Genomic DNA, 26,558 nt, shown 5'->3' on the forward strand with positions numbered 1-26,558 from the left:
CCTGATCTACTTTTTAAAGCTTTAATGCTGCTCATAACCACATCATGTGTCTGTGATGACAAACACCTACTAGTATTACATTGTCCATTGTGACAAGACCTCACATCTTTATCAGTGACTTTTATTTGTTGCTGGAGAAGTGTCATAGGACAGCAACTACCAGTACTCCAGAATACCAGTGCAGCAGGTGTGGGAAGCTGTGTGCCTCAGCCTTTGGTCTAAGAAGCCACCAGAGGATCCACCCCACCTGACGGGCTGTGCACAGAAGTCATCATCGGAGATGATGGACAACCAGAGAGAGAGAGAGGAAGTACAATGTAATCCATGTATATGTGTGTGGTGGGTCCTTTATCCTGACTCATCTTTGTCATGCTTGTTTTTTCCTACAACTATATATACATGTATTTGTATTGTAGAGTGGACCTTGCTGCCACAAAGTACAATAGGGGCATCATTACTGCTGGATAGCTTTAACTTAAGCAATGTTCAGACTTACTGGTAGATGTGCAAAGGCTGAACTGAACTGTGCAAAGGCTACTATTAGGTGTAACAAATTGTGTAGTGTAAAAAAAGCCAGCTGCCACCGTGCTGCATGCCTTCACAGGCCTTCACAGGCATGCAGCTGGTGTGTTGCGCTGAAGGGCAGTTATACCGGCTAGATGGATACAGACTCAACAGAACAGCAAACATTGTGTGGTCAAAATTTTACAAAACTGAAGCACCCCTATACGTGCATTCCATGTCCATTGTATAAACCCCAACTCTTTTTGAACCAGTTCAAAATTTGATGGCTACCATGACAGCTATATCAATAACTGCTGAAGGTCTTTGAGAGATCACTGAGTGATTTTTAATTTTTGGTTGCTCAAATTGTCTCCTGTCTGTAGAAACTTGGGTACAATAGGGGGAAAATATCAGAGGAATTAAGAAGACATTCTGGCTCCAGAGTCTAGACGGCAGTGCCTCTCTCCAGGTTCTGTTTGATTTCTGCCGTGTACTTCCCATAGAAACGCTCGGCCTTCTTGTTGAAGCGCATGTTGCGCTCGTTAATGTAGTCGATGTCTGCATCGTCGTTGAAGCCACGTCTTCGGCTGAACTTGGCCCTCTTCTCGATCCTGTAGAAACAGAAGACTTGAGTTTCAAGAGACAAACATTTCCAAATTGTTCCCCAATGACTTTTCCTTATAACCTGAATTTACTTGTACTTGGATATCATCCTAAGTGGCTAAAGTATTTAAAATGTCTTTCACGCTTAAAAGCAGCAAATAAATCCTAGAATACAACAGATAACCAGATAACTATTTTTTAAAATTATTTTCTAATGGACTGTGCTATTCAGGCATGCAGAAAAACATGAAGCCCTGAAAGTGACTGTTGCTACAAGATAGTGTATCTGTACTGTTGGAATATTCTTCCACCCAAAGCAGTGTTTTAGCCAGCGTCCATCTTTCTGTCATTCGATGGAATTTTGCTGCTCATGACAGACTACAATTTTGCCCAATCTGTCATTTTCGATGGACAAAAATTGCCATGCAAAGATATACAACGTAGAAAGAGATGTCATTAAACTAAGTCTACCCAGTTGGGAAGTGTGGATGAACAATGGGAGACACTTCAAAACGTCTTACTCCAAAGCTGCAAGAACACCATTGGTATCCACAATCGTGTGAGTGAAGACTGGTTTGATGAAACTGATAGTGAGATTCATTCAAGATCTGATTGACAGGAAGCTTTTGCATGTTGGCAAGATGACTATCACAATGCTGAAAAGCACAAGCGCTTTGCTCTCCTGAAGGCCGAGGTCCAGACCTGCATACGGGATATGTGGAAAACCTAGTGGGAGAACAAAGCACAAGGACTGCAAGCCTTTGGCCGACTTTAGACTGACGACGGTATACGATCGCACGACAATCGTTGTGGGCGACGGCTGGCTTTAGACACATGACCAGGAAGCGTGGCGGACACCCGCAGCACAGGATAGCAAGCCGCACGCCAATTCAAAATGGCGAGAGAACCCCTTTTTTCGGCATGCTGCAGCAGATTGTTTTTATTCTGCTTTTAACTTGTTGTCCTGTGGATGAGACGCAAAGTTTGTGGCCAGCAAAGAATGAGGCACATGTACCAAGAGGGGCAATACTCCGGGTTTGAACCCGGCGTTCGGTGCTGCCGTCGGCCTGGCTTATAATATTGGCCGGGAAATGTGGATCGGCAGATCGGTTCGTACCTGAGAAGTAGCGATTGGTGGCAGGGGATTGTACTAGACACGTTTGACGATATAAAGTCTTTGGTTTGACGACATTTAATGATACAGGCGATGTGCTTGGACATGAAATAACGCTTGCAGGCTTATTTGCATAAGGCCAATGACCTCCCACTTCCTTCGCCGGCGATGGTTCACTTTAGACGGTGGAAAATCCTCCTCAGACCCCCCGCTGAAGGATCGCACGATAAGGTCCCGGAGGTGGTAGTGACGACGATTCGAGGATTACCGTCGTGCGACTATTTTGATCGTCTTTGATCGTGTTTAGACGGTTGTAAAATACATCTTGACAATAAACATTCGTACGACTATTCAACCGTCGTCAGTCTAAAGTCGGCCTTTGCTGACTGACATGACATGCTCAACTTTTTCAAACTCCAAGACCAAGTCTGGCTTAGCTCCCCTTGAGCAAGGAAATACTGCCTGAAATTCAGTCTGGTTTCAGACCTCCCAGAGGAACTGTCGATATGATTTTCACTGCTAGACAAATCCAAGAGAAATGTACGGAACAGCGACAACCTCTCTTCATGGCCTTTGATCTGCTGATTAGCTGAAGCTGGCTCCTGTAGTATAGAGGCCCTCATTATGCGCAGTCAACCACGCTGAACTGGCCACTGTGTCCGCATGCCAGACCATCGGCTTCCTAAACAGGTTCTGTTCGGTCAACTGGAACAAGGGACTCGTCCGAGGGATGGACAGAAAAAAAAAGTCTCAAAGAGTCTCTTAATTGCTTTTAAAAGTGCTACTTAAAAAGGTCATATTGACCCTGCTAATTTTCAACCACTTTGCCAAGATCGTAATGCTTGGAGGCAGCTGACATTTAACAGAGTCTCAACTTTCCAGACTGAGAGAGAAGCTGCTGCGGAGGCCAAGAGGAAGGCCAGGAAGGAGCATCAATATAAGGACTGACTACACCTGTGGACTTGCTGTCAACAGTTTGCCACTCAAAATACAGGAAATGGTATTTCACTTTCAGAGGGACAATATTTGAAATTTTCCTGGGAGAGTATGCCCCTGACCCTACGCCTTCAACACTCGTTTTGTTATTTGAGATTAAGGAAAAAAATTCAGGCTGGCTAGAATACTGACCCAAAGTGTCCCTGTCTTCATCAGAATCACACTATGGAAGTTCAACTCAATACAAACAGGTTTACACTGATGCCCCTTGATAGTTTCTACAGTTGTCAGAATTTCTAAGAATGTCTAACTTGCAGTTTAGCAATATGATTAACATGGAACAGTTATACTGGAATCCACAACAGAACCCCTAACCATTGTACCAGTAGCCAAGTACACAGTTGTCGCTCTTTCCTTTTATATATCAGTAACTTTGACATTATACACTATGAAATGACACTCACTGTTTTTCCACGTCTGCAACTAGTCTGTCCACAGCCTCTTCAGAGTCTTTCCTTGTTACATCAACCAGTGTGTTCATGTCAGGGTAGAACTCCTCACCCCTGTGTACAAACCAAACATGGTTACATTAATCACTGACAGTATGTTCTGTCAAACCATAATGATGTTCACTTGTTGGGCAGTATCATGATAACAAATAAGTATTTATATACAAGATAAATTCATCCATTGTGGTCAATACAAGCACTATGCCCCAGTGCATGTTACATTCAAGTGACTTAATTCAGTGTTCTCGCCAGGCCTTTTGAGCATAGGGGCCCCCTATGCTGTAATTTGGACCCCCTATGCTGTAATTTGGACCCCCTATATATATATGCTGTGATTTGGACCCCTATGCTGTATTTCAACCAGCATAGGGGTGTTTGTTGGGGGAGAACCTTCATAAATCTTGCCAAAAATGATAATATAACTTAAGGATGAAACTATACAAAAGGGAAAACCTTAACTTCACAAAATCTGACCCTCAATAAGTGAGAAATAGTGTTTCAGAAGCTGAGTTTTGAAGCTGAACTGCAGGAAATGTGTGACTCATTCAGCAGCACATGCAATAGATTCGGACAAACAATCAGCGTACTCTGATGTCCCTAATAAACGTACCGGTACGTTTATTTTTTTCGGCCCGAACGTCCACCCGGTACATTCTTATTAGGGACGGTACGTTTATTAATTTTGGGGGAAAAATTGGCATACGTACCGCACCATCAGCAAGTGGCCGGCGGCCGCAAAATTCGGCAACAGGTCACAGATAAATATTTGGTCCATGATAGCGGCATTTCCCATGAATATAATGTATATTATTTATTTTTCGCCTGCTGTCCATTTTTAAGTCCCAAAACGTCTGAAAAAGCAAAATTTTGCCCACAAAACCGAAGGGGAAGGCGAGTAGCTAAATCGACGTATAATTTTAGCACATGGCGGCCGCGGCCGCAAGTCCTTGTCAAAATCGGCAACGCGGCAGAAAAATGCGTGGTCCATTTTAGCGATATTTACCATGAAAAAACGTATGTGGTTTATTTTCCCTCTGGTATTAGTTTTTAGGTTCCAAAACCCCTAAAAAAGTAGAAATTTGCCCACAAGACGGACGGCCGACGTGGGGAGGGCGCCTAGCGCCTGAGCAGCATGACCCGTAAAAAGTCAAAGGTCATAGGGCACCCATATTGCGCAATCACCGTAAAAGCGCCGATTTAGCTAATTTTAGGGCGTTTAAAATTGATACAATCACATTATCGATTTTTAAAAAAACAATGAGATGGAAACCAATCAAAATTTTATGCTGAATAATATTTTTTTTCTTCAAAAGTTTTTTTCTTCAGAAGTTTTTCTTCTTCAGAATCCAGACTTTGACCAGACTAGACAATGTACCATACCAAATAATTATTATGTTGAAATGGATTTTGTTGTAGATATACTCATTAAACCCCTATATTTGTACTTAATTGGGCTTGATTTTCTATCTCTTAAGTTAGTCAGATTTTCAACTCAAGTTGCAGGAGAAGGCTTAGCAAAGTGCATTTCAGAAGTGTAAAATGCAATAGCTTCTCCTACGGATTTTGTATTTCCCCAAAACAAGTACAATATATATATACTCATTAATTAAAGTGATATATACTCACTAATTAAATGTAACAGTGAAAGATTTGCCCATATATTGGTATTGAAATAAAGAGCACATTTTAGTATCATGGTCGACACACAGTTCACCTGTCAATTTGGTCATTTTCCGGGGGGTACGTTTATTCCGGAGGGTATGTTTATTAGACTTTGAAGATTTGTCCGGGGGGTATGTTTATTCCGGGGGGTATGTTTATTAGGGACATGAGAGTAAAGAAGACAGTTGCCTTCTCAACTAATGCACCACCTCCTCACATTGTCATAAACGAGAGTACCCTCGACACGGTTGAAGACTTCCGTTACCTCGGGTCTGTGGTCTCCTCGTCTGGCAACCTAAACCGTGAAGTCGACTCGCGTATCGGCCAAGCTGCCAATCTTTTCGGTAAACTCAAAAGCCGTGCCTGGGACAATAAGTACCTCACAGTTCACACTAAAGTGAGGATCTACAGAACCTGTGTCCTGTCTGCTCTGCTGTATGGCAGTGAGGCCTGGGCTTCTCACGCCCACGTTGAAAGAAAACTCAACAGTTTCCATCTCCGTTGTCTCAGGAAGATCTGCGGGGTCACGTGGATGGATAAAGTCCCAAACCAGGAGATCTTCAGAAGATGCAGCATCACAAGCCTGTATCCCATCCTAAAGCAACGAAGACTGCGCTGGCTGGGCCACGTGTCCCGCATGGACCAGTCTCGCTTACCCCACCAAGTCTTGTACGGCCAGCTTGCCGACGGGAAACGCGACAGGGGGCGCCCAAAGCTTCGTTTTGTTGATGTCTGCAGGCGCGACCTGAAGTCATTCCACATCGGAGCGGCCTGGGAAAGTCTTGCCATGGACCGTACCTCTTGGAGGTGCCAGCTTCAGCAAGGTGCTGCAAGTCTAGAAAACGACTTGCAGCGAAGAGACAGCGCCAGAAGAGAGAAAAGGAAAGAACAATGCTTCACTTCAGCCTTCACTTGTGTAATCTGCAACAAGCCCTGCAGAAGCAGGGCTGGGCTAGCTGCACACCGCCAGGCCCACAAACTGTGAACTGATCGTCCGACAGGATGAAAAGGACTATGGTGATGAGTGTTTCAGAGGGTTATGAGTTTCAAATTTTTTCGGCCCAATGTGCGACTTGCGCCGCGAAAGTTGTCCTTCTGTACCTGACCCCTATGCTGTGAAAAAATCCTGGTGAGAACCCTGTAATAATGCTTTAAATATTAAAGCATAATTTAGCAGTCTTGGTTTACAACAATTGGAAAATCAAACTCTACAAAACAGTACAAAATAGCGGGGTTGTGTGGCATAATGGTAGGGTGTTCGGCTCAGACCCAAGAAGTCCCGGGTTGGAATCCTGCCTGATGCCACCGATCTCATTCCCTTGGGAAAGGTACTTCACACGACTTTCCTCACTTCAATCAGGTGTAAATGAGTACCAAGCTTCGGTTAGGGACGTCCCTTGAATAGGATGTTAAATGGAGGTCCTGTGTTTGGGAGAGCCACACCCCATGCACGTTAAAGAACCCACCACACTTATTGAAAAGAGTAGGGCTTCAAACCTTACAGTCCAGTCTTACACAGCTTGTACTTACATGTACAAAACTGGTGTGTTGCACCTAAAAGGGCAGTTTACCAGTTATGCAAAACAAACAAAAGCTATCAGCTGACTACCTACATGTACATGAAGTGTAGATTCTTCAAGTGTAAAGAGTCCATTCATAAAATTTCAGACACAACACATGCATAGAGAGTTGGTAAAACTCAGCACCTAACACTGCACACAGTTGAAATAATTAAACGACCAACTTACATGTGGTTACAGCCTATTTCTTAGTGGAATTTCTTAACAAATAGAACATGTTTCCAAACGTTAACTTTTTTGATAACCCGTAAAAAGGAAAACTAATTATACACTGTCATAGATCAAGTCTTACAGTATCTTCAGTGCTCACATTTTTTCCTTCTGTTGCTGATAGTGTTCCATATTCGGTTTCATCTTCTTAGTCAGAGCCTGGTACTGCCTCAGTCCAGCAGCTTCATATGCTGTGGAAAAATACACCAGTACAGTAAATGGCATGGAAGTTCATCTGTTATCATGGAAGTTCATCCGTGTTGGTAGTAATCATAGTACGAAGCTAAACTTTATTCAAACAAAAAGGTAGCAAAGGCCCAAATTTTCAACTACTCCTGACTCCTGTCACATCAGGATTACTTCAAACTATCATAGAAATAAACTCCCTGACACGTTTGATCGATTGCTGACATCATGTCAATGTCACATGTCTGTATCCATAACTTTCTGGGTTTACGATGTTCAGAATTGATTAGTCACAAATTATCCTGATGAAGGCGACAGTGGTTGTTGAAAATTTGATCCTTGTGTAGTAATGTGTACCATTTGTGTTGGAATAAAGTTTAGCATCGTACTGTATTACTGTAAATTCACAATTTGTTTGTGGTACTTTTATGTTCGCGGTTTTTGCAGACAGTTCTGTGCCACTAACTTTTCATTACTGTGAACAAATAATTTGCCGACTTTTTTTCTCTGCACCTGCCACCACCGTGAACATGTTTGACGAACATGTCCATTTTCTCTGACCCCAAACTTTTGGTATTACAAACATAAGTGAATTACAAATAAATGTTAATCTGAACTTCACTACAAAAGGTGTTTTAGAATTTAGAATTGGTATAGTACTACTACCTGGTCACATGGAGTTAGGCAAGGTCCATGCAGTGTAACTGACCACATGGAATGACGTCACAGGCTCACAGGTCAAGGGAGTGGCACTAGCTTGGGTGGCAAGTTTTGCACTGGGCACACAAGTGCGTTTACCTAGTGTACCAGACCTTTGTTTACATGTATATAGTCATTTAGTTGGTGATTGTACACACGTAGCTGTATTTTAGCAACATGGTTCATGTACACAGAGACATAATCTGGAAGAATCTGCGATTGTAGTGATTTCTGAGGGATGAACTCAAGCAGAGGAGAATGGATTGCAGTGGTCAAATGAGACAACTGGCACCCCATACATGTAGATACAAGCAGATTGTGTACTGTAATGGTCATTTCATCTAGGGTAGGATTTGAATTTCAAAATCTTAAGCCATAGTTTTAACTTTGTGGTTTTGTTCACATAAAGGTTGGAGTTTTCATATTGCAAACTCGTATCATGGCAAACGTGTTATACTGCCCCTCCCAGTCCTATCACTGCTGTATTGTACATGCATTCCCATGTTAGAGCTAACCAACAATCTGGAAACTGATTTACTGGTATGATGGCAAGACCTAAAACTCATTTTAGTAGAACTCACTGCCACCAAGTACAGGAGGGCATCCTCACTAGATAGCTTTAAACAAATTCTAGGTGTAACAAGCCATTCAGTGTGATATAGCCAGCTGCCGCCACACCATGTGCCTGCAAAGCTGGTGTGTTATGGGTGTGTTATGCCGAGGGGCAGTCATAATAACTATACGGACACAGATACCTACATGTCATATATGTTGCTTGCCTAACCACTGGGCCATTTGATGCCATCATTTGTAATCAAACAGTCCAATATGAACTTAAGACATATTTTGGTCTCCTAAGCAAGTACAATGTATCTTAAAAAGGAAAGAAGCTACAAATCATACTTGAGAATCCAGGATCAGGGTTTTTCTTCTTCTTCTTCCTCTCCCATTTCTCCACCTCCTCTGCTGTCCACTCCAACATGCGCAACCTGTCATAGTCTTCACCCTTCTCCTCTGCTTCCTGTAAACACACAATAAAAACACTGCTTACCGTTTAAATGAAGTTACTCTTTTAAATGAAGGAAGCAACTTTTTTGACATTTCAACTCTCAAGAGACACCTGAGGCCAAAAGCCAAAGTCGGGGTGCGCGCTTTATTCAGGTTTTTCCCTGAGAAAAATCGTTTAACAGGCCTGGCAGACGTTTTTCATGGAACAATGTTAAATATATTTGATAACATTAATTGTTGAGTATCAAAATTATTATAATGCTGTCTGGCTATTACAAATAATATTATGAGACACTGAATTACGTGTCAGGCTGTGTCAACTGTGTACAAAAATCTTCCAAGAATTCCCGAGGAAGAATACGGCTGAAATGCGGGCACATTGACAAATATTTTGATGAAAAACGTAATTGCAGGGATCTGAAATGTTACTGGGTTCTCCTTAGCTGGAGTTTTTATTGTTTTGATTGGTAAAGCACAGGGTAAATATGGATTTGGGGTGAGAAAACCAAAATACAACAGCACTAGCAAGACCTAGCACATCACATCTATCTACACTGTGCTTTGATCAGGAGTGTTAAGAGGCATTTTTGGCATGTCCTCTGTTAAAACATGTTAGCAAAAAAGCAAAGCCAAGGGAAGTATAAATTTTTACCTTTCTTTTCTTCTCTTCCTCCTCCTTCCACTCTTCTCTTTTCCTCTTCTGTTCAAAGTTGGCAGGAAGTTTGTTCCTCCGATCCTCCTCCACAACCTCCTGATGGTTCATCTTCCTGGCCTCATTCTGTAACAAACACAGTTCCAACATGGCAGCCAACTTTTATTCAGATTATATTTCAATCCAAACCAGGGGGAATGGGACTGAAAGAATTCATTTCATACCACATGTATGGGTGTGAAATACATTAGGCCTGACGTAAAGTAAACCTACAGCCAGTCCCACCTGCTTGTGACTTGAAAAGTTTATAAAGTGGAACTGGAGAAAATATGGTATTCTAGTTTAAATATATCAAGCAGCTGGATCGTATGATAGCAGGTATTGGATATAAAATAAAAAAAAACTAGAAACATATTTAACATTTCCAAAGCAAATGCAAGCAAGCATCAAAAGTGATTTACATATAGGTATTGAATGAATGAATGAATGAATGAATGAATGAATGAATGTCTTTATTTCAGTTATCTAAGAAAGGTAGAAACATAGAAACACAAACTATGCATACAGCATCTTATATAAATATGTACATTTGTAAAAAAAAGAATTTCTGTACTGAAAATCTGACCTCAGAAGACATTATTATTGTATTACCGGTATGCTGTTCTTGGTGTTTGTTTAGCCTATTAATAAAGGAGTAGGATAATTTTCTGTGTCTGGCATCAAATGTGTCAGTACATGTAGTTTGGTGAACAAACATAGTACTTGCACTGCACCATCTTGGAAACTTAAGAAGTATCCGAAAACAATTATTATATGCCACCCGACATTTGGCAAGCACACTCAAATTCATCATTCATTCATCTGTCGTCCCTGTCGGGCAGGGTAAGTTGCTGCACTACCGTACTCCACAGCGATCTGTCCGCCATGGTTGATTTCAGGTCATCTATATCAAATCCCGTGTATCTGGAGATCATTCTTGGGTAGGTCAGTTTTCTGGAATAGCTTTTCCCACTAGGCCTCCAGAGACTAAGTGACGAGATAATTTCTCCGCTCGCCATAAAACAGTGACCAGCGAATCGAACACGTCTCTGCTTGAGCCTGTGGGACACTAGAGGGAGCTTTCCATATATGGTAGCCATGGTTGGATGCTGTTTCCAGCTCATGTTTTGTGCTCTGCGCAAAAGCCTGGTGTAAGTTCCATCAAGTTTGTTTTCCAGGCGAGTTGTCAGTGTCCAAGTTTCCGCCCCATATAGTAGAATGGGCTCAACAATGGTTCGAAAGACTTGTAGTTTTAGATCGTTGCTTACACTTGAGCACCAGATGTTATCTAGTCTATTACATGTCTCCCACGCTAAGGCTTTCCTTGTTGTAAAGTCCCTGTCAGAGTCCATGATATAGGATCCTAGGTACTTGAAATCAACTACTTGCTTTATGCAAGTGCCAGATAGAGATTTAAGTTCTACTGGTGCAGTGGAGGTACTTGTGCTTATAAACTCCGTTTTGGCTTTGTTGCAGTACAGACCAACATATGAGGCTGCTTTTTCAAGAGATTGCAGAAGTGATTCTGCGTCTTTCACCAACTGTGCTACCAAGGCCAGATCATCAGCGAAATCTAGATCTGTGAGATTCACTGCTGGGTAACGGCGACTCCTTTTGGGCTGGATTTCAATACCTTTGTCATGCACACTGTCAAGTACACTCAAATTAACACGGTTCCATGGCTGGACACCAAACAGTTAGGCGCAGTAAGTCCTAGATAAAGTCTTTTTCACGGCAAGAGAACAGTGGTAAAATTTCCTATTTATACAATTGGTGTAGCGATACAAACGTCTTATTTCAGCTCGAACACAATCATCGTCACTTAACGTAATATTTAAACAGATGCCAAGATAAACAAAAGTATCCACATGCACATATATTTCAACTGTACGTTGTAAAGCTTTACAGACTCCAAATTCCTGCGAATTCCTTGTTTTCAATAAACCACTATTCAAAGACGGCCAATAAATACATGTATGTTCGTAGATAGCCTCCCTTACCCCCCATTCAAATCTAGACTCACGGTCTAAAATATCAGTACTATCTACATGTACATCATGGCATGGAGGTCTTAGATCTCTGAATTCTTGTTTTGATAGAAACAATTATACAAATATTCCAGACAAAAGGAAAAGAGCTTTTTGAGGCAAAAGGATTTATATGACAAATCTTACCCTCTTGAGACTGAGCTCCTGTAACTTGGCCATCCGCTGGGCTCTCCTCTCTGCTGCTGACATGGAGCCTGATGCAGATGGCTCTGTGCTGCAAGAAGCCTGGATAGAACAAGAACATTGTTCTTAACTTATGGCTTCACCACCATAACATATTGTTTTTATGGTGTGGTGGTGAAACATATTGTTTTCCCTCATGTTTCTTCTTCTCCTTCTCCTGCTATTTCTTTAAATGGATTCAACTCTGACATTTTTCAGCCAATTGACCTGAAATTTGGCATGGAGGTACATGTAGAGTGGGCAAATACCCCCAGACGCCTTTTTTTTCATTTTTTTGGAACAGGCCTATAAGTATAAGATTGTTACCTCCATGAAATGTGTCATGGAGGTTATATTTTCAGTTGCGTTTATCTGTCCGTCTGTCTGTTGGTCAACAAGATAACTCAAGAACGCCTGGATGGATTGGTTTCATACTTGGTGTGTTGGTAGGGTGTGACGAAAACTGGAAATGATGAGATTTTGGTCCCCCTAGTGGCTTCCCTTGGTACTGCAGCGCAACTTCCGGTTTTGATATCTCGCGATCTGGACATGCTAGGGTCATGAAATTTTGATGGAAGGTAGCTCTCGTGCTTGGGAAGAAGTCATATGAGTTTGGGCCTCCTAGCGGCTTGTTCTGGAACTGCAGGGGACTTTCTGGCGAAATGTTTAAAAGCCAATAAGTCCAGACAGGAACAACATATTTTCATTATTTTTGGTGTGTAGGTAGCTGAGAGAGAGAGATGTACATAATTAAATGCAAATTATGCAAATGAGGACTTTATTTGCATAATTAATGAGGAAATTCTATAATTACAGTGTTTTACATTATACATGTAATGTATGTAACCTATGGCAGGCGGAACTTCAACAGATACTAATTATGCAAATGATTACCTAATTTGCATAATTAATGCGAAAATTCTATGATTTCATAATGGTGAATGATGAGAATGTCATACTTGGGACATCTGTAAGTTAATCAAAAGTTAACATACATCACGATGCATATATCATGTTAATGCAGAGGTCATTTGCACAATTAAAGAAGAAATTTACATTTACATATCAAGATCATATTTCATGGAGGTATGAGATCTCGGAATTCTAGTTTTGTTTTGTTTTTTTTAAATTTTTTTACAACCCCAGAGAATATTATTTACGCTTTTGGTGTGTGTCACTTCAAAACTATGTAAAGATGGGACTTTTAAAGGGGTTTGCAGTCAGTAGAAAATTCTTTTCTTTCTTTAGGTACACGTACATAAGAATAGTAAATGACAACCAGTGATTATTTTACCAGTGAGTGCATCCTTGATGTTATGTATCATCATGTTTCCTTGCAAAATTATATTTCTGTATTTCTTTTTTTTCAATCCCACAACTAAAGCAAAGAACAAATTACACAATTGAGCTATAACATGTACATCTAAAACTAAAAGGGCTTTACTTGTGCAATGAATGTTTTCATATGTTTGAGAATAAAGACATCTCTGTTGGTACTGAAAGCATGTGTCACTTTCTTTTGGGGGGGGGTGTCAACTTACCGGCTATCTCTCTATAGTGGTCACTTGTCTATAGTGGTCAAATTTGGCCAGTCCTTTGAGTGACCACTATAGACAGGTTCGACTGTACTGCATTTTTGGATCCTAGCAAAACTTTTCACTCACTCATGAAATCAGATCATGACGGTCTGGTCACAATGACGTGTGTGTGCGACAAAGACTGCTGAGTTTAGAGGCATTTCTGTACTCTCCATGCAGAGGTTGGGGTTTTGGGTTATTTTTGGCGTGTTACTAGGCATTTTTATCAGGATTTCTTTTTTGCACTGGAATTTTTCCACATGCCAAACATGCCAAAAATAACCCAAAACTACTTGGAGAGTTGCATTTTTGTGAATACGTACCAGTTTTACATATACACTATACTGTTCCCAATCTGAAAAATATAAAATATAAAGAATTGTCGCCTAATGGACAGTTGAAACTGTTGTCAGTTATTGTCAGAGTTTGAGCTGGTCAACACCATTTTCTTTCTATATTTGGGAGGCAGACTCTTGTGGCTCTCTGGTGCATAAGAATTTTTGAGATTGAAATGTGGGAAAGTACTTTCAGGCAAGGCTAGGACTCGTAGTAGGTTATACCTCCATGCATACTCTCATCTGCCGAATAAACATACCCCCCAGAATAAATGTACCCCCCGGACAAATGTTCAAAATCTAATAAACATACCCCCCGGAATAAACGTACCCCCCGGAAAATTACCAAAATTGACGGGTAACCTGTGTCTCTTATAGTAAAATGTGCCCTTACTGATAGTCAAGTCAATCTTTATATATTAGTAACTGTTATTTGCAATTAGGAATTTAAATAGACAACAAAGAGAGCATTTCTAGTACAAATGTAGTTGGGAAATACAATTACAGTCAAACCTGTAATAACGACCACCCCTGTATAGAGATCACTCGTCCATTACGACCACTTTTTGTTGGTCCCTTGCATTTTTCCCATATTTGCATTGACTCAAGCGTTAAGAATCTTGCATTGCGTCTACCTGTCTAACACGTCCAGCGTCCACATGTTTACGGTCCCGAGACGGCCTGGCGCCGCCCAGTACGACCACCCCACCACCAAAATGCGAATCTCACCGTCTGAGTCCAGCCGTGCGTACGTTGCCAAATGTTGGCCAAGAAAATCCAACGGGTACCGGGTAATAAAGAATATGGGCATGATGTGGCAGTGTTTTGTTTTTTTTTGCTAGCGTTCGTATCATAAAAGAAAACAAAGTGCCGATTACTCAAAAATGGCCCCTAAAAATCCCAGCTAACCATCCCAGCATGTCGTAACTTGGCGTCGATTGACAACTTTTCTTTTGGGAGAAATCCACTAAAATCAGAAAATAATGCTTTTGTAGCGACCAGATGGGGCTCCAGATATTTTCTGGGCGATATTACCCGGCATTTTGTCGTAAAAATGAGCCAAAACTGTGGTAGCAGAAAGCCGAGAAATATCCAACATGGCGTCGCTGTAGCATGCGGAAGGTCATTTGGGGGTAACGGAAAGTCTCATTTTTTTACGGGGAAGACTTTGTAATATTGTACCCGATTTCTTGATTTTATCGCGGTAAATCAACATCGACAAATACAATACGGTTGCTCAAAATCTTAAATATTAAACAGTTAAATGAATTGCTTAGTTTGTTAGATTTTGTTCTAATTTAGAGCTTTGAGGAGTTCGTATTTTGATGAGCACCACCCATGACAATGGAACATTCAGACAAATTTATGCACGCGGCGAAACAGGCCCGAATTTCGCTGAAAATGACAAGTTTCTCGCTACAATACGCGTTTATAAATGTCTTCACGTCGAAGTCGAAAAAAAATAATGATTTTCAAAAAATTAATAAACGTACCGTTTAAAATAAGAACGTACCGGGTGGACGTTCGGGCCCAAAAAATAAACGTACCGGTACGTTTATTCGGATTATGAGAGTACCTGCATACCATCTTCGGGTTGGTAGGCTTTTAGCCTGCGGGTCCCGATCTTCCCTCTAGCTTGTACTGGAGATGTATATGATATTGGCCCAGGTCTTATCCAGTCGGTTTTTAAACTCATTGACTGTCTTAGCTTCAACTACTGTTTGTGGCAAGGAATTCCAGTCCTTCACAGTTCTAACACTGAATGACTGACCCTACTCTTATAGCTAGTGGTACTTTGAGCTTGTACTTGTGCCCTCTTGTTGAGCTATCGGCTGACATTACTATAAAAAAAACGATTCTAGTGGGAGAAGTCTCTCCAGCCCCCTTACAAGCTTGAACAGCTGGATCATGTCAGAAGGAGTCTAAGGCCAAACCAATTTAATTTCTTGGTTAACGGATTTTTCAAGAAAAATAATGGAACGGGCGGGCGAAAAAATAATAAAAATAAAAACAGGCCTAGGCATCCTATTATGGCCCAAAATGGTACGATAGGAGCCATGAAGTCAACATACCAGGCTGATTCAAAATTTAAGCAATGAATTTTGAACTTTTAATGATACCACTGCATTGAAAGATGGAATAACTTTAACAACTAGGATGAAAAGGACTGTTTTCAACTGTTCAGGGAAAAATATGAGCATTTTGCAGTTGATTCTGAATTTTTATTTTTATTTGCAAATTAGAAAAAAACAAAGCGGCGAATCCGTTAACCAAGAAATTTAATTGGTGTGGCCCAAGGGCCCTTTAATCTTCCCTGGTAAGGCATCTCTCTAAGGGTTGAAGGGAGTTTTGTTGCTCTTCTTTGTACTTTCTCCATCCTCTGTTGGTCCTGTTTAAAATGTGGCCCCCACACAACATTCGCGTACTCTATGTGCGGCCTTACCATATAGCCTTGTACAGTAGTGGCACCGTCTGCAGATAGAGGTTGTAAAAAGTTCTCTCTATAATCCCCAGCATCTGGTTGGCTTTTCTGGTTGCAATTGCTTCATTAGCATGAAAGTTTAATTTATTGTCCAGTGTCCACAATGACTCCCAAGTCCCTTTCCTCTGTTTCTTGTATTTCCTGAGCCCCCAAAAGGTACTTTGCCTTTATGTTGTTTCTTCAAAGGTGTAGTGCTTTACATTTTCCTGCGTTAAAGGGTAACTGCCACACACTTGTTGGACCAGCCCTTTACAGCTTTCATGTCTTCTTGCAGAGACTATCTGTCCTCAGCTGTGCCGACGTTACGGTAAACTTTACTGTCATCAGCAAAGATGTTGATTCCACTTGTCACGGCTTCTGGGAGGTAGTTAATGAAAACTACAAACAGGACTGGCCCTAGAATGCTTCCTTGGGGTATACCACTCCTCACCTCGGCCCAAGAAGAGTATTCTCCATTCAGCACTACTCTTTGTCGCCTGTGTGCCAAGAAATCCTTAACCTGACCAGAGTTTTCCTGTTACTCCATAATACTGCAACTTGTGGAGGAGGCGTTTATACGGGATGCTGTCAAAAGCTTTTTTAAAATCCAGAAACACGACATCAACTGGGTCTCCCCCTGTAGGATGTCTGTCCATTCTTCCATTACTATCAAGAGCTGTGTGGTGCAAGAGCGACCTGGTACAAATCCGTGCTGTGCATCCGTGAAGTAGTTATTTACTGTCATGTGCTGCACCAGGGTCTCTCTAGAATAATCGACTCAAATAGTTTCCCAACAATAGAAGTAAGGCTCACAGGTCTATACTATAGTAACGAGAGTCTCGGGCATGGACAAATTGTTACATGTAAGTTATGTGTATCTATTATATATATATACAAATAAACTGCCTTTTTACTACACCTGGGGAATTCTAAACATATCATGCTACCAATTTTGACACCAAATATGGAGCTGAAATTACATTTTTCGCGCTTCTTAGGCAACATTATTCAGAAGGCAAAACCGTTTTCGTACTTACCGACGCCATGTTGATGATGATGACGTGCGTGTGTGTGACGTCACGCAGATATTGGGTCATCAGGCGACAAACCGCATCACCTTTGCTCGCGGACTAATACCAAAAACGCTTCGCTGGCCTCCGCTGGCCGACCAACTTCATCACGCCGAAAAACACTACAATCCCGATGTTTTTTAACAATTCAAAACCTATTTGAAAATCTATAACGATTGCCGAGTAATGGAGAGCCAAACCAAACCTGGCGTGACAACCACGCAGATCCGGCGATTTACTGCGCACTATTTCAGCCTTTAAACTCCGACCCGGAAATCATGCGGGTATTTCCTGTCACAGACGCCACAGCTGGTTTATAACGTTACGTGGATGGAGGCGATTCTGTCTGGATTATTTAGGTTTTCACTGCTTCATCGCTCGTCACGCATCATCCAAGGCAATCACAGGTAGTGCAACTACCCAAAATATATCCGTGCATTACGTTTTTTTTTTTCGACGGCCCCCTCTAATGCACATGTGTAGAACTCAGATCAGAGAAAGGAGTAGCCGTGGCGACTCTTGACTCGGGCTTACATAATTTTGCATTACCCTCAGCAAGAGTCGTGGAAAGATCCATTGGCAGAACTGCACATTTCCCGTTGGCTGCTCGATGCTCCGTTTTTGACCCGGTTTTTTGCTGTCCCGAGCTTCCCTACAATATAACTCCACAATTGGCCGGGTTGCCGATGTTCAGATCGGCCTAAATATTCCACAGCGCGACGGGAAAGTACTAAAATAGCTAGTCGGTACATCCGCGCCGCCATTTTGGATATAGTCCGGAATGTCCGCTACCGCCGTCGGGAACGCTCGGTAGCGCCACGATTACCGAAGCGGGACCGAAAACTCTCCGATCATAACCGGAAAGCCTACCGAGCGTTCCCGACGGCGGTAGCGGACATTCCGGACTATATCCAAAATGGCGGCGCGGATGTACCGACTAGCTATTTTAGTACTTTCCCGTCGCGCTGTGGAATATTTAGGCCGATCTGAACATCGGCAACCCGGCCAATTGTGGAGTTATATTGTAGGGAAGCTCGGGACAGCAAAAACCGGGTCAAAAACGGAGCATCGAGCAGCCAACGGGAAATGTGCAGTTCTGCCAATGGATCTTTCCACGACTCTTGCAGAGGGTAATGCAATGTAAGCCCGAGTCAAGAGTCGCCACGGCTAAGAAAGGAGTAACTGGAAGCGTCGATGAAGGTTAGACATCCAGGTAATACGATATGCCAAAAAACAGTTACTCAAGCAACTGGATATGATTTTGAAAACGTCATGACGTTTTCAAAATCATATCCAGTTGCTTGAGTAACTGTTTTTGGCATGAGTAACTGGAAGGTTGACTCTGACCCTCTGACCCCTTACTCTCCAAGCAGAGGTTGTGGGGAATGATCGTTACCTTTAAGTTTTTATATATGGCCGTTTTTTGTTCCTGATCCCCACCCCGTCGGTGGCTCATGGAGCTTCTCTGGCTGGATACTGCCTGGCCAATTTGATACTGTTTTTTTTGCCACCGAGAGGGGATCTGCTTGGAGATTATCTGGCCCCCGGGAATGGAACCCGCGCCGCTCGCGTGGCGTGTCAGCTCACAACCAGCACCTGCGCCCCAAACCATTCAAGATTCAAAAGGTCATTCGGGTAGTTAGTGACGCCTATATACTCGCTGCTACATATACACATACACATGTAACTTTATATAATGATCATATTACCTTCTGCCTGTCCTTCTTCCCTCAGCAACAACTTAGACGGGCAAAGAGTTCCGAGATCTCATACCTCCATCATGGAATATGGGCTTCAATCAATCAATCAATCAAATGGTTTATTTGTAAACATAAGCAAGAGCTTGAAGCCATTGGCTAAATTGTGAGTTGCTGTACAATTTGCTTTCTTAGTTAACATTCCAAGCTTAACAAATTAAAATTAATATGGTATTAGATAAAATCCATATCGTCAAACACTAATTACCTAAAATAGCAATTTGAGATTCAACATTAAAACAATCTATGACAAAATTATTACTACTAACATTTAGTAATAAGATTAGAGGAAAGACTAACGTTAACAGGGACGGTCTATGTTCCATGCAAACGCATAGAGTAAGACCTTTGGCAATAGTTTATCTGACCAAAAACCCGCGCAACATGAGATATAATATTGACAGATAACGATCACAACGATTAAAGCTGCACAGCTGTGTATTTCACTTGAGTGTAGCGCCTTGCACCCGAGCGTGATGGTTCGCAAAACTTACGGCAGGTTTTTGGTCATTTTGCCAGTGGAACGTTCTATCGCAACAGGGGTGCCCTAATTCCGACCTAGTGTTTAACACAGGTCGATCTGAAGAACAGGTCGGAGAGAGTTTAGAAATTATAATACACAAACTAGAAGGACCGACATTTGCTTGGGAGCAAATACAGCATATTTNCTTCCTTGGGGTATACCACTCCTCACCTCGGCCCAAGAAGAGTATTCTCCATTCAGCACTACTCTTTGTCGTCTGTGTGCCAAGAAATCCTTAACCTGACCAGAGTTTTCCTGTTACTCCATAATACTGCAACTTGTGGAGGAGGCGTTTATACGGGATGCTGTCAAAAGCTTTTTTAAAATCCAGAAACACGACATCAACTGGGTCTCCCCCTGTAGGATGTCTGTCCATTCTTCCATTACTATCAAGAGCTGTGTGGTGCAAGAGCGACCTGGTACAAATCCGTGCTGTGCATCCGTGAAGTAGTTATTTACTGTCATGTGCTGCACCAGGGTCTCTCTAGAATAATCGACTCAAATAGTTTCCCAACGATAGAAGTAAGGCTCACAGGTCTATAGTTAACAGGCTGTTCCTTGCTGTGTCACATGCGCTTGTTTCCATGGGTCTGGTAACTTGGATTCTTCGAGGGCTTTCTTAAAAATGATGGTTAAGAAGTGCCAACTCAGATGCCAATTCCTTCAGCAGTCTCGGATGTATATATAACATTACGGTTATAACCTCCTCGGATGTATAATATATAACGTTATACGGTTATAACCTCCTTGGCTGAGTAAACATGACTGTGGGGATGAGAGTTAGTCTGGGTGACTGTGGGAGCGAAAGTTACCCTGGCCCAAGGTCCTTGCCTGGCCTAGCCACGGCTAACGAGAGTCTCGGGCATGGACAAATTGTTACATGTAAGTTATGTGTATCTATTATATAAAGGTTATATAACGTTATATACAAATAAACTGCCTTTTTACTACACCTGGGGAATTCTAAACATATCATGCTACCAATTTTGACACCAAATATGGAGCTGAAATTACATTTTTCGCGCTTCTTAGGCAACATTATTCAGAAAGATCTACTCTACTCTACTCTACTCTAGAAGGCAAAACCGTTTTCGTACTTACCGACGCCATGTTGATGATGATGATGACGTGCGTGTGTGTGACGTCACGCAGATATTGGGTCATCAGGCGACAAACCGCATCACCTTTGCTCGCGGACTAATACCAAAAACGCTTCGCTGGCCTCCGCTGGCCGACCAACTTCATCACGCCGAAAAACACTACAATCCCAATGTTTTTTAACAATTCAAAACCTATTTGAAAATCTATAACGATTGCCGAGTAATGGAGAGCCAAACCAAACCTGGCGTGACAACCACGCAGATCCGGCGATTTACTGCGCACTATTTCAGCCTTTAAACTCCGACCCGGAAATCATGCGGGTATTTCCTGTCACAGACGCCACAGCTGGTTTATAACGTTACGTGGATGGAGGCGATTCTGTCTGGATTATTTAGGTTTTCACTGCTTCATCGCTCGTCACGCATCATCCAAGGCAATCACAGGTAGTGCAACTACCCAAAATATATCCGTACATTACGTTTTTTTTTTTCGACGGCCCCCTCTAATGCACATGTGTAGGAACTCAGAGAAAGGAGTAACTGGAAGGTTGACTCTGACCCTCTGACCCCTTACTCTCCAAGCAGAGGTTGTGGGGAATGATCGTTACCTTTAAGTTTTTATATATGGCCGTTTTTTTTCCTGATCCCCACCCCGTCGGTGGCTAATGGAGCTTCTCTGGCTGGATACTGCCTGGCCAATTTGATACTGTTTTTTTGCCACCGAGAGGGATCTGCTTGGAGATTATCTGACCCCCGGGAATGGAACCCGCGCCGCTCGCGTGGCGTGTCAGCTCACAACCAGCACCTGCGCCCCAAACCATTCAAAAGGTCATTCGGGTAGTTAGTGACGCCTATATACTCGCTGCTACATGTACACATGTAACTTTATATAATGATCATATTACCTTCTGCCTGTCCTTCTTCCCTCAGCAACAACTTAGAGGGCAAAGAGTTCCGAGATCTCATACCTCCATGGAATATGGGCTTCAATCAATCAATCAATCAAATGGTTTATTTGTAAACATAAGCAAGAGCTTGAAGCCATTAGCTAAATTTTGAGTTGCTGTACAATTTGCTTTCTTAGTTAACATTCCAAGCTTAACAAATTAAAATTAATATGGTATTAGATAAAATCCATATCGTTACACACTAATTACTAAAAATAGCAATTTGAGATTCAACATTAAAACAATCTATGACAAAATTATTACTACTAACATTTAGTAATAAGATTAGAGGAAAGACTGACGTTAACGGGGACGGTCTATGTTCCATGCAAACGCATAGACCTTTGGCAATAGTTTATCTGACCAAAAACCCGCGCAACATGAGATATAATATTAAAGGGTTAATGCACCGCCCCGAGGTGTATATGGTGTCATAAATGCATGGTCAGCTGCTATAACCACCGAATAAACCACCGAGTGAGCGAAGCGAACGAGGTGGTTTATGAGGTGGTTATAGCAGCTGACCATGCATTTATGACACCATATACACCGAGGAAAAGGCGGTGCATTAACGTTATTATCATATAGCCTATCCAAACTGACACAATGAATCAACACAATTCCTGTTCAAAACATTAAACCTTTAATATTTACATAACAATACATTCCAAAATATTATAATCATGGTTTGTACTTTAAAATAAATATGGAGATCATTTTACAATAAATATAGTTTACAACTTTACACGCGTCCCGCGGAAAAAAATATTGATAACAAAGATGGGGGAGGGCAAAAATCAACACGTTCGTACGGTACCGACTTGTAGCACAAAACTCACCCTACAGGAGCTCTGTCGTCTGCACAGGAAGAACGGGAACCCTACACTGACTTGTTGGTGGGTAACGGGAACTATACGAAAGCACAGACAGGAAATACTCGAGATAAGGGGAGCGGGATGGCGGACGGCATGAATCACAGCCGCTCACAGACGCGCTCTGCCTGGCGTCCAACTCAGCTGGCGTCTGCCAATTCCAATTGATAACAAGATGGGGAGGCAAAATCAACACGTTCGTACGGTACCGACTTGTAGCACAAGTTGTTGTTCGTTCAGACACGCGAAACGCACCCTGCTGACCTCTGTCTCCGGTGTAGCTTCCAGCGTCTGTTCCTCGACCTCCATGGGTCCAAATATCTCATCTAAATCCGCGTCTGTTATCTCTTCCATGTAGAAATTAGGCAAACTCTCCATGACACAAGAAGGCAAGATGGCGGACCAAAAAACATTCAGTCAGGTGATGTGGGCGATACCACTTTTTGTAGGGGTGTCAAAATAAGTATGGTTTTGCTCTCCCGTTCAAATTCTATCTATTTACATATACATTTCATACTCACACACATTTTAGTTTATATGAAGCTTAAAAAAACATAATTTTGTCTGACCAGGAAACTGCTATGAATATTAACAGAAAGAGCTGTGTACCCCTATATCATTATGGTTTCACCCATGGTTTATGGAGAATAACGCACGGCTGAGCCATGGTTTATCGGAGAATAAAGCACGGGTAACGGAGGCCTCTGATTGGTCTACGCCACCCGGCTATATGATAATGACAGATAACGATCACAACGATTAAAGCTGCACAGCTGTGTATTTCACTTGAGTGTAGCGCCTTGCACCCGAGCGTGATGGTTCGCAAAACTTACGGCAGGTTTTTGGTCATTTTGCCAGTGGAACGTTCTATCGCAACAGGGGTGCCCTAATTCCGACCTAGTGTTTAACACAGGTCGATCTGAAGAACAGGTCGGAGAGAGTTTAGAAATTATAATACACAAACTAGAAAGGCCGACATTTGCTTGGGAGCAAATACAGCATATTTCAGTCCATCTCCCTCCCACGCAAAAGTGGACTATTCCAAACTTACCCCAGTGCAAAACTGGCAAAGGTTCTCAAATAAATGAATTAAATAGTAGCTATATGAGAACAAAGATGCAACAACAAGTACTTTGAATCTCTAAAGCTTTACTAATCTTATTACAGGTATGCAAAAACTAACAATGATGAGATTTGATACATTTTGAAGGTCTTGACTCTTAGGCACATAAAATTGAATGTGTGGGTCATTACGCACCACTTAGGTGCAATGTGACCTCAGGTAACCCGCAATGGAACACGTGTTCCATGGATGGAACCGGCCATTCTTTAGATAGAACATGGAACGGGTATAGCACTTTTGGCCCTTTTTTTGCTGAAAATAGCCATTAAAGCCCCCCAAATGAGTCATTTGGACGTGGTGTATGCCAAATACATGACTGCTATTCTGTAGATACACGTTCAAGGTACCCTTATACCGAATGTCATATCATTTGGTTGTAATACCAGGGCTCAGGATCAAAAAATCCATTTTTTGTCGACCTCCATGTCAAATTTCAGGTCATTTGGCAGAAAAATGTCAGAGTTGAATCCATTTAAAGAAATAGCAGGAGAAGGAGAAGAAGAAACATGAGGGAAAACAATATGTTTCACCACCACACCATAAAAACAATAATGTTATGGTGGTGAAGCCATAAGTTAAGAACAATGTGGTGGCGGAGTTGAATCCCTCTGAACGAGTGGCAGGAGGAGGAGAAGGAGGAGAAGGAGAAACATGAGGGAACACAATATATTTCATCCATACCATGGTATGATGGTATGGACTGAAATATAATTATGACTAAAACAATCTACAACTGTTTTCTGTTCCAAACAAGTCTTCTTTTTACGATTACGCGACTTGCTCCAAAGTGGCTGTTTGAAAAGCAAAACCTGCATTTTTTACACGCTCGTCAACCCCCGAACAAGCGACGAATTCACACAAATTTTTCACTTGTCTGTTGTCGGAGTGTACGAACTAAAACAAACTTTGTGAGATTACCGATATCAACACAAAAACATTGTCCATTCTTGTGGTTATTTTTAAGCACGTGCTCCCATGCATAACGCCGCAACAAGGATTTTTCAAACGACCGGTAGTTCGGTATTAGGGATGGGTCGGAATTAGGGCACCCCCGTTAGACATCCTAGTTAACTGTCATAAGTAACATAATTATGAAAAATTGTATGGGCAAATTACAAACCATCATTCAAATAAATATTACATGTACATTTCGGCCGCACTCAAACAACTCAAACAACTTGTGTGATATCAATGTCACTTGTAGTATCGAAAGATACCAGGGTATCACAATGTAGGCCATTGTGCTAAAGAATTACGATAAACATTATTTGAAAGAATTGTTCAATAGGCGAACTAGGTATGGTACTGGAGAGTTCTTATATCTGTTGGTCCTGTATTTAGTAGTTTTAGCTTTTCAGAGTTCCTTGTGTGTCTTCCTGAGAGTTCACCCACCTTAGGAGGTAGGAGATCAGGGTTCAGTTTTGTAGCAAATTTGAGACATAGGTCTTCTCTTCTATCCTTCAATGACTTGAGTCCTGTTAACTGCAGGGCTGAGTCATAGGAACTGTATTGTCCTTTAAGGATTGTGCATACACAGAGCTCTCTTCTGAACATGCTCCAATCTTGTAATCTGCTTGCACGTGAGTCTAGGATTCCATACGGGAACACAGAGTTCAACCACAGGTCTGACAAATGACGTATATAGACCAGCAGTAGGTCCTGAACAGATACATGGAAGTTTCCCAATCGCCTTAACAGAAAGAGTTTGTTTTTGTTTGTTTGCTTTTGAAAGCATCCCTGATACATTAGCTTCCCATTTATCAGCCTGTAGTAATACCCCCAACAGGCGTGCGACAGCCACAATCTCCAGTTCTTTCCCATTGATGGTTAGGACCATTGGTGGGGGTGGGCGAGTCATAAAGCAGAAGGTCATGACTTTGCATTTATCAGCGTTGAGAAGCATGTGGTTTTGTTATGACCATTGGATGAATTTCGTCAGCTCCTCTTGCATGACGGACGGTTGCTGGTAATGTCTGGATTCAGCCATTGATAAATCATCTACAAAACTTCCATTCTAAAACACTGGTGGGTATTTCTCTAACCGCGTCATCGAAGACCACGAGGAAGATAACGGGCCCAAGTAAGGTACCTTGGGGGACCGAACATGTCAATGTCTCCCACTCGGAGAGCTCACCATTGCAGCGAACACGTTGGCAACGAGCCGACATAAAGGCTTGCTTTGTCATACTTCATTTCAACATGTCCTCATTAATTATGCAAATGACATTTACATTAACATAATATATGTATATATACATGTGTACTGTGGTGTTAACCTTTAAGTAACTTACACATGTCACGAGGTATAAGATTCCCATCATTCACCAATGAGTCAGAATTTTCACATTAATTATGCACATTAGGTCATAATTAGCATAATTGGTATCTGTTAATGTTCCTCCTGCCACAGATTAAGGTTCCGGGTCGGAGTTTAAATCTGACCAGAGTCTAAGTAAGTGCGCAGTAAATCGCCGGAAACATGACTTTGTATGGTATGTTTTGGCCGCGATATCCCTGAAATCGTAATACTAGTATCTGTGTACATATCTTTGTATTTTCTGAAAAGCCTGTTAGTTGTAGCCTTTATAGGTGGCGTAATGTTGGTGGTCCAGCGAAGACTTCCTGGTATTAGTCCGCGCGGATGGTTATGTGGCCTTTTCGCCTGACCGGCGGGATGGTACGTTCTATATGCGTTCTGGGTGTGTTCGGGCCATCGAAGATAGCGATCAACTTATCGCATCGATTTTAATTTAAATTCAAATTTTGGAAACATTAGGTTCTGAGCTTCTTCGAGTACTAAGCCGTTACCCTGGGAAAATTCGTTTTTTCCATGCAGCCATGGTTAAAAATGACGAAAAAAATTACCCCTTATTTAAAAATG

General features: G+C 41.9%; 2 protein-coding genes across 4 annotated transcripts in view; one reads left to right on the forward strand and one right to left on the reverse strand.

Annotated features, from left to right (window-relative positions):
• Positions 1-332: 332 nt before the first annotated feature.
• On the reverse strand, positions 333-20,823 carry LOC109473664 (pre-mRNA-splicing factor syf2-like). Of its 2 annotated transcripts, none has more exons than XM_019773612.1 (7): positions 20,737-20,823; positions 11,877-11,975; positions 9,664-9,789; positions 8,907-9,024; positions 7,219-7,309; positions 3,622-3,720; positions 333-1,115 (listed from the first exon to the last, which is right to left on the reverse strand). In XM_019773612.1, exons 1-7 carry the CDS (start codon positions 20,797-20,799, stop codon positions 950-952), a joined length of 762 nt encoding a protein of 253 aa, XP_019629171.1. In that variant the 5' UTR covers positions 20,800-20,823; the 3' UTR covers positions 333-949. The 2 variants fall into 2 exon arrangements, with proteins under 2 accessions (XP_019629171.1, XP_019629177.1); XM_019773618.1 differs by lacking the exon at positions 20,737-20,823 and adding an exon at positions 17,323-17,653.
• LOC109473649 (cytosolic acyl coenzyme A thioester hydrolase-like) overlaps positions 17,647-26,558 on the forward strand; it is a 20,621-nt gene continuing 11,709 nt past the window's right edge. The window contains exon 1 of one of the 2 annotated variants that reach the window (XM_019773599.1): positions 17,647-17,762. In XM_019773599.1, coding sequence (XP_019629158.1) covers positions 17,686-17,762 — 77 coding nt within the window. In that variant the 5' untranslated portion in view covers positions 17,647-17,685. Of the gene's footprint in view, positions 17,763-20,838; positions 21,180-26,558 lie in introns of those variants that run through there. The other variant, XM_019773590.1, reaches the window with a different exon arrangement.

This window comes from Branchiostoma belcheri, unplaced genomic scaffold (genome assembly GCF_001625305.1).
Source record: "Branchiostoma belcheri isolate BF01 breed outbred unplaced genomic scaffold, Haploidv18h27 scaffold100, whole genome shotgun sequence".
Classification (NCBI taxonomy): domain Eukaryota; kingdom Metazoa; phylum Chordata; class Leptocardii; order Amphioxiformes; family Branchiostomatidae; genus Branchiostoma; species Branchiostoma belcheri.

What these genes read in the sequence shown, in the direction of transcription:
- LOC109473664 (XM_019773612.1), bottom strand. Translation starts at nt 20,799, where the DNA reads ATGACCCAATATCTGCGTGACGTCACACACACGCACGTCATCATCATC. An exon ending in CCCTGATCCTGGATTCTCAA is followed by an intron (nt 7,310 to 8,906) that starts GTATGATTTGTA and finishes ATTTTTCCACAG; the next exon opens with CATATGAAGCTGCTGGACTG. An exon ending in CAGCAACAGAAGGAAAAAAT is followed by an intron (nt 3,721 to 7,218) that starts GTGAGCACTGAA and finishes GTTTGTACACAG; the next exon opens with GGGTGAGGAGTTCTACCCTG.